This window comes from Symphalangus syndactylus, chromosome 6 (genome assembly GCF_028878055.3).
Source record: "Symphalangus syndactylus isolate Jambi chromosome 6, NHGRI_mSymSyn1-v2.1_pri, whole genome shotgun sequence".
In the NCBI taxonomy this organism is placed as follows: Eukaryota; Metazoa; Chordata; class Mammalia; order Primates; family Hylobatidae; genus Symphalangus; species Symphalangus syndactylus.
The window spans coordinates 100,861,820-100,875,837 of record NC_072428.2 but is presented as its reverse complement, the minus strand read 5'-3'; the positions used below and the strand labels follow the sequence as shown (position 1 = coordinate 100,875,837).

Here is a 14,018-nt window from a genome sequence, read left to right as displayed (position 1 = left end):
GGTGACCAGAGAGGTGGGATCAGGAAAGCAGTGTCTCTGTACTGTCAAGACATCCCCTCCACTTGTTGCATCATGTTGAATGCATGACATCACAGTAGAAGCTGCAAGTGAAGTCCTGTGCTTCTTTTTAGTGACCTTGCTCTCTCTTTGACACTCACAGCTCTGGTCTCAGCAGTGATTATAAGGGCAACATCCTCCTTTGTGGTACCCAATCCAGAAAGATTGGGGCATGTTGTCAGTGCAGTACCAGGAAGTGTACTAGGGAATTCCATATTCTACCTTTCAAAAATACTTTTGAGACTGTCTCACAGTTCTTTGTAGGGATAGGTTGCTATCAATCCATTGTGGTATATCGTCAGTGATTATGGAAACCCTCCTGTTACTTAATACTGTTTTCTAAAGAACTATAGATGTTTCCATTAATGTAGGTTAGGGAATTTCCTTGATGCCCAGATAATAAAATATAGCATTTCCAAACAAGCTTTCCTCCTTAATTCACTCATTCAGTAAATGCTTATTGCTGACAGGTAGTTCCCAATCTTGTTCAAAACACCGTGCTAATTTACAATATAGAAAAGTTGAGCTAGAACCTCTGCCTGTCGCATCAGAGACATTATAGGGTCTAGAGTATAGATCAGGGGTTGGTGAACATGGCCCTCAGGCCAAATACAGCTCGCTGCCTGTTTTTGTAAATCAAGTTTCATTGGAACAAATGTTATATTCGCTAACATATTGTCCATGCCTGTTTTGTGCTGCAATACAGAGTTGAGTAGTTGCAACAGAGATCATATAGCCTGTAAGACTAAACTATTTACTCTCTGACCTTTTAGAGAAAATGTTTGCTGACCCTTGCTATAGAGATGGAAACATAAATTATCATATAACATCACAGAAGAAACAGTACCTTATTGTGGGAGCAGCATGAATTTTGAACCATGGCTATTTCAAATCTTGCTTCTATCATTTACTAGCCTTACAGCCTTCATCATGTTACTTAGTAATTCTGGGCTTTGTTTTTTTTTTTCTTTTGCAAAATGCAATTAGTAATATCTATACTGCAGGTTTAATTTTAGTAGTAAGAGAGGTTATGTATGTGTAAGGCCCTCAGAGTATAACAATAGTCAATAAATGTTCGATTGTCAAAGCAATGGGATGACACATAAGTAGGTTGACTATATATCCTAGAGCCACCTTGGTTTACACCTACTGTCCCAGTTTAATTATTAATAACCCCCTTCACCCCTAAGTGTCCTAATTTGGGTAATAGATTGCATGGTTGCACTATGCTTAGGGAATTTCTTAAAGTTTCATTTGTGATTTTCTTATTTTGATGAGGTACCAAATTTATTTTAAAACTGTAAGTTTTATTTAAAACTTATTTTAAAGCTTTAAGTACTATGATAAGAAAGTAAATTACTTTGTATTGGTCATTGCTGACCTAACCACACAAATGTTTTGGTTCCTATATTATTAAACTTTGTTCCTTTAAGCAAGAAACATTGATTAACCCAATAATAATGTTTTCAAAATCTCATTAAGGAGGCTTAGAAATAACTAAACCAGTGAGAAGAAAATTGGTTTTCTGATGCGACAATCTTGTAGTAAGAGGCCCAGGAGGAGTGGGTTCTGCCTTTGATGAAATACAGTTGCATTAGGGGAGAGAAAAACTATGGGAGAACTGAGCCTGTTTTGTTTTTTTTTTTTTTTTTTTTTTTTGAGCCTGACAAAGGATGTAGCCACTACTGTGCTCATTTTGTTCATTTGAATTAAGTTGGGGCCTGAACCATTGGTTTCTCCTTTAAACAAGGACGTGAAGGTAGGGATCACTTGCAGATAAGTTATGGTCCAAAAGGAGTCACCACTTTTGATGATACTTCACCAGCCTTATACTCACCACTAGCCTTATACATTCTAAGAGAAAACACTGGATGATAGCTGTGTAATCCTCTGGATCCAAAGGTGGGAGGTCAAGAAAATAAGAGTTGTGCTATTTTATAAAAAATATATTTAACTCAAATATATTGATCTTTATATTGGGAAGAACTGGATATTGGGGAGACCGTATACCAGGCCTTGATTCCTTCCTTGGTCAGGAACAAACAGATATGAATTGGAGTGGCTGGGAGGGACTACATGGAAGAGTCAGGACTGAATTGGGTCTTACAAGAGAGATCTAGGGATCTAAGGAAGAGGATTACAAACTGGAAGGACAACAGTAATCAGAAGCAGGCAGATAGATATGGTATGTCCTGTTGTGGGTGCTCTGGAGAGGCCCTGAGAGTAGAGTACTTGTACTGAGAAATTATGAAGATGAGTTTGGAAGGATGTGACTGTGAAGGACCTTTGATATCAGATTGGAGAGCTGACATTTCTTTAAGCATTGAGAAATCAGTACTTATTTTAGAACAACATTTCAAATTTTGGATATTGTTTCAGTTTGTTTTGACTTTCAAACATAATTATAGGTAATTTAATATTGTAGAGTAAATATCATCTGACTGCTGCTTTGTTTATTTGGGAATTTCTCTCTCTTCTTATACCGCTAAGTAAAATTCATCAAAATATTTTATTTGCTAAAAGTGCAGGTTCTTTCTCCTGCTTACAAAATATTTTAATCAAATGGATTTAAAAGGGTTGTGCTTCACCTCATTCCTCACACCTGACATTGATCATCTTCTGACCCTGGCTCTAGTTCTGACATGGTTTGGCTGTGTCCCCACCCAAATCATATCTTGAATTATACTTCCCATAATCCCCATGTGTCATGGGAGGGACCTGCTGGGAGGTATTTGAATGATGGAGGCAGTTTCCCTCATGCTGTTCTCATGATAGTGACTGAGTTCTCATGGGATCTGGTGGTTTTATAAGGGGCTTTCCCCCTTTTGCTTGACACTTCTCCTTGCTGCTGCCATGTGGAGAAGGACATGCTTGCTTCCCTTTCTGCCATGACTGTAAGTTTCCTGAGGCCTCTCCGGCCATGCTGAACTGTGAGTCAATTAAACCTCTATCCTTTGTAAATTACAGTCTCAAGTAGGTCTTTATTAGCAGCATGAGAATGGACTAATACAGTAAGTTGGTACTGGGAGTGGGGTTCTGCTTAAAGATACCCCAAAAAGTAGAAGCAACTTTGGAACTGGGTAACAGGCAGAGGTTGGAACAGTTTGGAGGGATCAGAAAAAGATAGGAAAGTGTGAGAAAATTTGGAACTTCCTAGAGACTTGGAGGGCTCAGAAGACAGGAAAATATGGGAAAGTTTGGAGCTTCCTAGAGACTTGTTTAATAGCTTTGAGCAAAATACTGTTAGTGATATGGACAATAAAATCTAGGCTGAGGTGGTCTCAGGTGGAGATGAGGAACTTGTTGGGAACTGGAGCAAATATGACTTCTGTTATGCTTTAGCAAAGAGACTGTGGCATTTTCCCCCTGCCCTAGAGATCTGTGGAACTTTAAACTTGAGAGAGATGATTTAGGGTATCTGTTGGAAGAAATTTCTAAGCAGCAAAGCATTCGAGAGGTAACAGAGTAGAAAGTTTGGAGAATTTGCGGCCTGATGATGCAGTAGAAAAGAAAAACTCATTTTCTTGGGAAAAATTCAACCCAGCTGCAGAAATGTGCATAAGTAATGAGGAGCCCCTTGTTATTTGCCAATGAGGAAAATGTCTCCAGGGCATTTCAGAGACCTCATGGCAGCCCCTCCCATCACAGGCCTGGAGGCCTAGGAGGGACAAATGGTTTCATGGGCTGGGCCCAGGACCCGCCTGCTCTAAGCAGCCTCAGGACATGGTGCCCTGAGTCCCAGATGCTTTGGATTCAGCCGTGGTTAAAAGGGGCCAAGGTACAGCTCAGACCATTGCTTCAGAGGGTACAAGCCCCAAGCCTTGGTGGCTACCATGTGGTTGGGCCTGCAGATGTATAGAAGTCAAGAATTGAGGTTTGGGAACCTCCATCTAGACTTCAGAGGATATATGGAAATGCCTGGATGTCCAGGAAGAAGTCTGCTGTAGATGGGGAGCTCTCATGAAGAACCTCTGCTAGGGCAGTGTGGAAGGGAAATGTGGGGTTGGAGCCCTCACACAGAGTCCCCACTGGGGCACTGCCTAGTGGAACTGTGAGAAGAGGGCCAACGTCCTCCAGACCCCAAAATGGTAGATCCACTGATAGCTTGCATTGTGCACCTGGAAAAGCTGCAGACACTCAACACCACCCCATGAAAACAGCCAGAAGGGGAGGTGTTCCCTGCAAAGCCACAGGGACAGAGCTGCCCAAGGCCATTGGAGCTCACCTCTTGCATCAGCATGACTTGGATATGAGACATGGAGTCAAAGGAGAATCATTTTGGAACTTTAAGGTTTAATGACTACCCTACTGGATTTCAGACTTGCATGGGGCCTGTAGTCCCTTTGTATTGTCCAATTTCATCCATTGGAATGGGTGTATTTACCCAATGCCTGTACCGTCATTGTATCTAGGACATAACTAACTTGCTTATGATTTTACAGGCTCATAAGTGGAAGGGACTTGCCTTGTCTCAGATGAGACTTTGGACTTAGACTTTCGGGTTAATGGTGGAATGAGTCAAGACTTTGCGGGACTGTTGGAAAGACATGATTGTGTTTTGAAATGAGAGGACATGAGATTTGGGAGGGGCTGGGTGTGGAATGATATGGTTTGGTTGTGTCCCCACCTAAATCTCATCCCGAATTGTAATTCCCACAATCCCCACATGTCATAGGAGGGACCTGGTAGGAGGTAATTGAATCATGGGGTCAATTACCCTCATGCTGTTTTTGTGTTAGTGAGTGAGTCTCATGAGATCTGATGGTTTTATAAAGGGCTTTTCCCTCTTTTGCTCAGCACTTCTGCTTGCTGCGACATGTTTGCTTCCCCTTCTGCTATGATTGTAAGTTTCCTCACAGTAACTGTGAGTCAATTAAACCTCTTTCCTTTATAAATCACCCAGTCTTGGGTATGTCTTTATTAGTTATTAGCAGCATGGTAATGGACTAATACAAGTTCTGAACATTTTTTTTTTTTTTTTAAGCTTCTAAACAGAAATGTATTGCTCACAGTTCTGGAGGTTAGGAAATCCAAGATTAAGGGGCTAGCAAATTCAGCATCTGGTGAGGGCCCCTCACATGGTAGAAGTGCCTGAACATCTTTTTAAAAATGTCTTTCTTCCCGCTAATAGTCTTGTTCTTCCTGATTTTCTTTCCTGTGTTTTTTCCTCCATCCCAACTCGAGGCTCTTTTGCATTTGCTTGTCCTTATCTTGTCTTTGCAAGCCTTTCCCTCAAGAGAGGGTGAAACTACCTGCAGCCAAGAAATGAAAGAGTGTTAGGTAGATTATAGGTTTGTGGAAAGGGAGGGGAGGGAACCAAAGCCACACACACCTGTCCCCCTGGCATCTGAAGGAAAGGCTGGGCTCGTGAAGACTGTGTCTACCAGATGCCAAAATAACTTCTCAGTGGATCCAACTCAATCAAAGACAGACAATTCAGTGCAAATTTAGTCCATGTGGTTCGTTGGCATTGTGTGGGCAAAACAAACCCATTGACTGATATTGTGGATCACTTTCCAGCCAGTAATTTTGGTGTTTCCTAAAAAAGAGATTGCTAAAGTGGGAACCAGGAATATTCAAGTAGTGAATACAATAATCCATGGGAGGCAAGAAAAAAATATTAGAACTTCTATTTGTATCTAAAATAAGAATCTAAGCCATATTAACATTTGATTTTATGGATTGTTAATAGCATATATGTAATTTTAACATAAATAATAGGGATGAATCATCAAATTTTCTGCTGATGCATAATCAAAACAGTTTGGTGACTACTATTCTAGATTATGAATTTCCAATCTGTGGGCTCAGTGTCCTCCCACTCTACCATAGGGGCAACAGTTATTACAAGAGTTCTATTAAGACATGTAGGTGAACTTATCTTCACATTCAATAAATACTGAAAATGCAATGATCTGCTCAAGGTTGCAGGGTTCATTTAATATGCTTTTGCTATTGTGTTTTGAAATGTACTGTAAAAGTAACTTTCTTCTACCTGAAAAATGTGAATCCATTGAAGGAGACACAGTTACACATGGGACACAAATAAGTAAGGAGAGGGGAGAATCAAGTTCCAATAAGATGTTAGGTTGGTTATTCAAAGTATTTAACCTATTGGAAGAGTTATATGTACTTAAGCATCTCTCTCTTTTTCTTTAAAGCAAAAATTGTTTTGTTTTTCTCTCAACATATTTCTTTGTTCCCCTATGTTGAGGAGTAAGTATTAGGACATTTCATGGACCTGACTTCTAGCACAGTGTTGTTTGGTTTTTTTTGTTTTTTGTTTTTTGTTTTTGATAAGGAGTCTTGCTCTGTCACCAAGGCTGGAGTGCAGTGGCACAATCTCAGCTCACTGCAACCTCTGACTCCTGGGTTCAAGCAATTATTCTGCCTCAGCCTGGCAAGTAGCTGGGATTACAGGCAGGTGCCACTGCATCTGGCTAATTTTTGTATTTTTAGTAGAGACAGGGTTTTGCCATGTTGGCCAGGCTGGTCTTGAACTCCTGACCTCAAGTGATCTGTCCACCTCGGCCTCCCAAAGTGCTGAGATTACAGGCATGAGCCACCACACCCGGCTGCACAGTGTTTTTTTAATTCATGTGTGTATTAGCTTGCTAGGACTCTCGTAACAAAATACCACAGACTGTGTGGCTTAAACAACAGAAATTTATTTTCTGACAATTCTGGAGGTAGAAGTCCAAGATCAAGGGTTCAGTATATGTTTGGTTTTTTTCTACAGTCCCCCTCCTTGGCTGTTGGTGGGCACCTTCTTGCTATGTTCTCACATGACCTTCTCTGTGTGCACATGTGCTTCTAGTGTTTCTCTGTGTGTCATAATCTCCTCTTCTCATAAGGTCACTAATCCGGTTGCCTTCAGGCCTCATTTTAACTTAATCATCCCTTTAAAGTTACCATATCCAAATATAGTCACATTCTGAGGTATTAGGAGTTAGGACTTCAACATATAAAGTTGAGGGAACACAATTTAGCACATAACAATGTGTACTTACTTATTGATGAGTCTATTTTTTTCAGGAAAGAACGTGGGACCTAGCAGTATTGAGAAGCAACTATATTAGGGCAACTATATTCTGATTTGTCAAGGACAGTCCTGATTTATTTTTATTATCCTGACTTAATTAAAATAGCACCCCCTTGGACTGCCAGAAGTGTTTCATTTGGATGATGAATGCTATGGTGATCCTGATAGAAAGCTTCTAGAACCAGAGTTCATGTATTTGAGTCTCAGCTCAAAAAATACATTGCTGCACCTAGACTACCTCGGCTACGAAATAGGGGCAGTAAGAGTACTTACCCCATGGCTTATTGTGAGAATTAAATGAGTCAGTGTGCGTAAGTCATTCAGAACACTGCCCTGCATCGAGTAAGCACTGAGTGTAACATTGAGTAAGCAAAGAGCAGCAGGATTGTATTTGTCAAGTGTGATGGTGAATTTTATGTGTCAGCTTGGCTGTGCCAGTGTGCCCAGATCTTTGGTCAAACATTATTCTGGGTGTTTCTTTGAGGGTGCTTTCGAATGAGATTTACATTTAAATTGATCGACTTTGAGTAAAGCGGGTTACTCTCTGTAATGTGGGTAAGCCTCTTCCAATCAGTTGAAGGCCTGAATAGAACAACAGGATGACTTCCCCTGAGTAAGAAGGAACACACCAGCAGATCGTCTTCAGACCTCACCAGCAACATTGACTCTTCCTGTTTCGCAAGCAATCTGCCTTTGGACTCACACTGCCACGAACTGCAACTTTTTCCTGGGTCTCCAGTCGGCTGACCTCCCTTGTCAGATTTTGGACTTGCCAAGCCTCCACAATCACATGTGCTAATTCCTTAAAGATAAATCTCTCTCTCTCTCTCTCTATATATATATATATATACACACACACACACACACACACACACATACTGTTCAGTTTCTCTGGAGAACCTAGCTAATACAGCCAGTATGCAAGTCAAAACTGTACCTGAAGGATGACTTTTAATTTTTACAAAGTTCATATATTTCTGGATTTTTATCTCTTTCTATATTCACTATACTCTTTGCCTGCCTGTAGACATATCAGTTTTAAAAAATGAAGATCTATGAGAAGACACTATGGAGGATGAATAGACACTCTCTCGCTCTCTATTATTCTCAGTATTAAAAGAAGAAACCCTGAATTTTGCATTCCCGTACCATGTTTTGAAGCAATATTGATGTTATCTGATAGAATTCTCATCATTCATCATTGTGAAGATGAATTATTTTTTTCAGGAAGCAAGAGTAGTAGCCTTAATAAATGTTTAAAATAAAAGAATTCTAAGATTGGTTTTGGTAAAATGAGTGTTGATTAAAAAAAATTGAATCACTATGCCCAAAACTGAGTCCAAAGCTAAGCAAGCCAGCAGATATATTGGCAAGAGTTCAGCCACGTTAGAAAACTGGCAAATCACCTTTGTGAAAAAAAGTGAAACATCTTGAAGAGCAAATAAAGGCTTGAGGTACATCTGAGTAGCAGCTATCAAATTTTAAAAAGGGTTATTGTAGAAGAGATGGAGACCAGCTGTTTTCCAACTCTGCTGAGCTCAGGTAAGAACAAAACTGGATAAAAACTGCAATATGACAGATCATTTAGGTCTAGGGAAGTATTTCCTGGCAGTTAACATAGATGGAATGGTTTTTTAGGATGTTCTGGAATACATTCGTGGGATTCTTTAAAGTTAATTAGGTTTACCTTTTCGAGACGTGAAACAAAGTGGAAACTACAGATTTAGGTTCCCCAACTGAGTAATCAGCAGAATCACTAGGGTTAGCTAGGGTGAGGAGACTTTTAAAAAAAACACAGACTTCATTTCTATGAAGTGATAGAGGTAGCTTCCAGGATATACTGTTGAGAGTAAAAGCAAGGTGCACAAGAGAGTATAGCATGTTACCTTTGGTATAAGTCTAAAAGGGAAAAAGGAATATGTGTGTATCCTTATTTGCTTTTTTTTCTCTTCTAAAAGGAAACACAGAAACAACAAACCAGAAACTAATAAAATTAGTTACCTATTGGGAATGGGGTGGAAGATGGGAATGGGATTTCTCTCTGTATACTTTTTGTTTTAGTTTCCTATTGCTGATCTAATACATTCCCATAAATGTAGCTCCTTACAACAACACAAATGTACTATTTTACAGTTTTGGAGGTCAAAAGTCCAATATGGGTCTCACTGGGCTAAAGTTAAGATGTCAACAGGGCTGCATTCCTTCTGAAAGTTCCAGAGGATAATTCATCTCCTTCCTTTCTCTGGCTTCGAGAGGCGGCCTGCATTCCTTGGCTCATGGTCCTCTTCTTCACCTTCAAAGCCAGCAGCACTGCATTTTCAAATCTCTTTGAATCTGACCCTTCTGCCTCCTGCTTTCACTTTTTAGAACCCTTGTGATTACATTCAGGCCCATAAAATAATAGAGAATATTCTCATTATCTTAAGGTCAACTGGTTAGCATCTTAATTCTTCTTTATTCTCTAACATATTCACAGGTTCTGGCAATTAAGATGTGGACATCTTTTGCCAGGACAGTGGCGGGGAGGCATCATTCTGCCTACCACATCTTTAAAAAATAATCTTAACTTTTGAATGTTGTAAATTTATATATATTCAAAAATAAAATGGAATAAAAAATGGGTAATTAAAGCAAAACTCCAAAATTGAGTATAAATAGAAACAAATGAGCCTACCTCTATATCAAATGGTAACATAACTATACTGGGGAGAAAAAAAAGAATTTATTCCAGGCCGGGCGCAGTGGCTCACGCCTGTAATCCCAGCACTTTGGGAGGCCGAGGCAGGCGAATCACTAGGTCAGATCGAGACCATCTTGGCTAACTCAGTGAAACCCCCTCTCTACTAAAAATACGAAAAATTAGCTGGGCGTGGTGGCAGGTGCCTGTAGTCCCAGCTACTCAGGAGGCTGAGACAGGAGAATGGCATGAACCTGGGAGGTGGAGCTTGCAGTGAGCCAAGATCGTGCCACTGCACTCCAGCCTACAAGTACACCCTTAAAATGAGATATATTTTAAGGACTAAAATAATTACACAGAAATCTTAATTTGTACTCAGCAGATTTATTGTTGGTAATGGTTGTAGTGTAGTCACCTTGAAACTATTTTGAGTATATTTTAGGAAAGTATAAATGAGTAAATGTGTTAATGTTGTGGGGAGCCAGGGTAATCACTGTGGAAGAAGGGAGATAAAATACGGAGTGCAGAAGGTGAGGGAGAACTTTGTGGTATTGGATTTTTTATGTGTATTCCCTGAAATGGTATAGAATATTGACACCCCAGGAGCACTGAGCACACCTAGTACCAAATCTTGGTTTCTAAATAGTATTCCTTGCTAAAAGAAACCAAGGCACTTTAAAGAAATGTCTGATATCAGGTGGAACAGGTCTAAGGTGCAAGGTAAGCCTGTAACAACTAATAGTGCCAAAAAGTAAGGTAGTGCTAAAATACTGATGGAGACGTGTCCAAAGGACACATAGAGCTCCCACTGGCCAAACTTAAGACATTTGAACATCAAACAGATAAATAAAAAGTAGTCACAGATTTTGACTTAAAGGACTTCTTGATAGTTATAATAGAGGCAGTTAGGGTGAGAAGGAAAGCACTTTTTTTTAGAGTACAATGCCAACTAATAAATGCAAAAGAAGAAACAGATTTGGAAAATCAAAAATTTTGTAATCCCTAATGTAATAAGTGATTCAGACAGGATCATCAATGAATGTTAAAACAACTAGATGAAATATAGCTTGCATATAGGATATTTACATTATTACAAAATATCTCACAGAGTTGTTAATTACAGAAGGAAAAAGATTTATTTATGATGGAGAAATCTAGTCAATATTGCCTTAAGTAATCAAACTTGGCATCGCAACAATGAGATGCACTGATATTTTGTGCCTCCTGATTTGACGGAACTTGACTCTAGTCATGAGGCAAAAAAATCAAGCAATTCCAGATATAGGACATTTTACAAGGGAGCTTGCCGGGACTCCAGATTAAAAGAAATTAAATGTAAACCGAAGCAAAGTAATGACCACCAAATGTAATTTGTGACCCTTAATTAGACCTTGAATTTTTAAAAAGAATTGCTATAAAAGACATCACTGGGACAATTGGAAAATTTTGAATATAGACTATGTAATAATATTGTATCTACATTAAATATCTGATATATAATAATGGTATTGTGTTCATATATGAAACGGTCTTAGTTCTCAGGAGATATATGTTGAAGTATTCAGGGATAAATTTAGCATGATGTCAGCAACTATCAAACAGTTTAGAAGAAGTAGCTGTGTACATGTAACATATATGTACATACACATAAAATGAGAAAGAAATGAATGCAGCAAAATGTAAATGCTTACTTTTGATGGAGCTGGTTTTTGTACCACACTTTCAAATTTTTTACAGTTCTGATTTTCAAAATAACAAGTAGAAGAAAAAAAAGCCCTTTATTGAGCCCAAGGGCTTCTTGCTACTCTTTATGCTTATTTAGTTTGTATTTCAAGTTGTTGTTAAAAGATTTTTCTTCTTCTTCTTCTGTGTAAACAATGTGTTTTTGATTATCTTTTTGGAAGCCTTCCCTGATATCCAGCTCCATCTTTGAGTCCCTAGACAATGTGATTTTTTTGAATACCTACGATAGCAAATAGAAGAGATTTCTTGAATTCATGTGATAGCAAATACAAGAGCTTCAGTGAAAGGAATGTTTTATGTTAATTTCTGTGGAAGTCCAATTTATAGGAAAAACATTTGAAAATAAAATGGTAAATAAAGTGGACATATAGTATTACTTTATAACTGGCACTCAGTAAATAAGTGCTAAATATGAGTGTATTTTGTAAGCTTCTAAATACCATTAAAATATCACCTGATAGTAACTATAACAACAATTTTTTTTAAAAAACACAGATTTCCAGGCCCTCCTTCAGACCTCTTGAAGGTTCATCTCTTAAGATAAGACCCTCATCTGCGTTTTAAACAAGTTTGCTATGTTCTCCTGTTCGCTGAAATTGATGTCTTTAAGAAGATTTAAGATGTTTAAGGGCTCCCTTCCTGTCTTTGGGCTCAGCCTTAAGTCCTCCCCCTCACCTCCTCTTCCATCCTCGCCAATCTCTGCCCACCTCTGCTGATGGGGATTCTTTACCATCTGCCATGATCTGTATACTTTATTATTTTTCCTCGCTACCCATCCCACCTTGTTTGCTTTCCCTTTGTTTTCCACCTCTCTCCATGAGTACTAGATACGTGTTACTCAGTGTACTCTCCATGGAGACAGCCCACCCAGTCTCACACCTAACTCCTGCTGCTCATCTAGTAGGTGGGAAAATGTTTTTCACAAAATATATATATTTTTTAGGACTTTGTGATTTTTCCATAAAGAAAGTCTCTCTAGGATACCAATGACTCTGTGGGAAACTCTGAGAGTATACACCAGATTTATGCTTCCTGGGTCTACGCAAATAGGCTCTTGAGGCTAACGGTTAAGATGGTGGACTCTGGAGTCAAACTGCTTGGTTCTAAAGACAGACTAACTGCTTGGTGGTTCTATGACTTTTGGCAAGTTTTTTAACCTCTTTGAGCTTTGCTTTCTCATCTGTAAAAGGGAAATACTAACAGAACCTACCTCAAATGGTTTTTGTGAGGATTAAAGGAGATTACATACAATAGCACCTAGAAAAATGCTATAGAAGTGCTTACTGTTTTTTTTTTGTTTGTATTTCAATGGCTACAAAAGGTGTTTACTATTTTTTTTATTCATCATCACTTTTCCATGGAATGTTAAACCTGGATTAAATTCTGCTTTCAAGCTATTAATAACGATTCTTATAAAATGATCTCTTCATTGATTTCTTTCTGTTTCTCATGAATTCAGGTTTCCCTAGGACTTCTGCATGCCCATGCCACACACATCCTGTGGCCCCCAGAGCGCTGGCAGAAATTGGAATCTGTTCTTCCTCCAGAGCGCTTACCAGTACAGAGAGAAGAGGAATGACTGCATGAATCTACCTGAGCTGCTGGCATTGGGAGGCCAGTTACTGGAGAGGAATGGAAAAAAGAAGCCTCCAAAAGGGAAAAACTTCTGACAGTATGATGCTGTGCGAGAAACATTTACAGCACATTAAGACGATCTGTATTACTAAATAAATAATTTTCAAATACTAAACAGTATTAAATGGCACCTGATTTTGTGTTAAATTTTAGTTCCCTGTTGTTTAATGCTCCCAAATTATGCAGACCTTTGGGAATATAAAAATATTGCACCCACATGTCTTAATGGGGCTACATTTCAGATTATTTGTTACATATACTTATTATATTGATTGTTGGGTTTTGATTTTGGTGCTTGCTGCTGAAATAAATTGAAAATTAATATTCAATAAAAATGATGTATTTGCCACTTACTGTTAAGGTAGAACAAGAACGAACACGTATTATACATATAATGATGGGAATTATATTGTGATTTGTAGTATCTACAAAGCAGTAACTGCCAGTTAGGAAGAATAGTAAACAGTAATGTTAAAATAAAACAGTGATTTGCTCAGGTCCTGTTTTGAGTGTTTAGTTCTCATTGAGTACATCCGTTAATGAGGAATTTCTTATCTCTTCTGAAAATAAGGAATTAAAGTAATGGAGAACCCGTTCTATTGATACTTGCCTACAGTCAAGCCTTTCTCATTGGCCATTTTTAATCCAACATTTCTGAGTGATCTCATGCCTATTCACAATGATGGGTAAACCCATTTATCTGCATTTAGTCATGCTATGTGTTTAAAAGTTCTGAGCGAAATAGAAGAAAAAACAGTCCAGATCAGCCGCATTTGATTTTCTTCCCCTAATTATTTCTCAGTATTCACGTCTGTAATATTGAAATCACCAATTGCAAAGTTATAGTAGAATAATAGAGTCTGT

General features: G+C 38.7%; 1 protein-coding gene across 7 annotated transcripts in view; it reads left to right on the top strand.

Moving 5' to 3' along the window:
* Positions 1-13,652, top strand: part of IMMP2L (inner mitochondrial membrane peptidase subunit 2) — an 886,329-nt gene extending 872,677 nt beyond the window's left edge. For 5 of the 7 annotated variants that reach the window (XM_055283713.2, XM_063642124.1, XM_055283714.2 and 2 more), the window contains one exon: positions 12,979-13,652. In XM_055283713.2, coding sequence (XP_055139688.1) covers positions 12,979-13,098 — 120 coding nt within the window. In that variant the 3' untranslated portion in view covers positions 13,099-13,652. The remainder of the gene's footprint in view (positions 1-12,978) is intronic. The other 2 variants (XR_010121572.1, XR_010121573.1) reach the window with 2 other exon arrangements.
* The last annotated feature ends 366 nt before the right edge of the window (positions 13,653-14,018 follow it).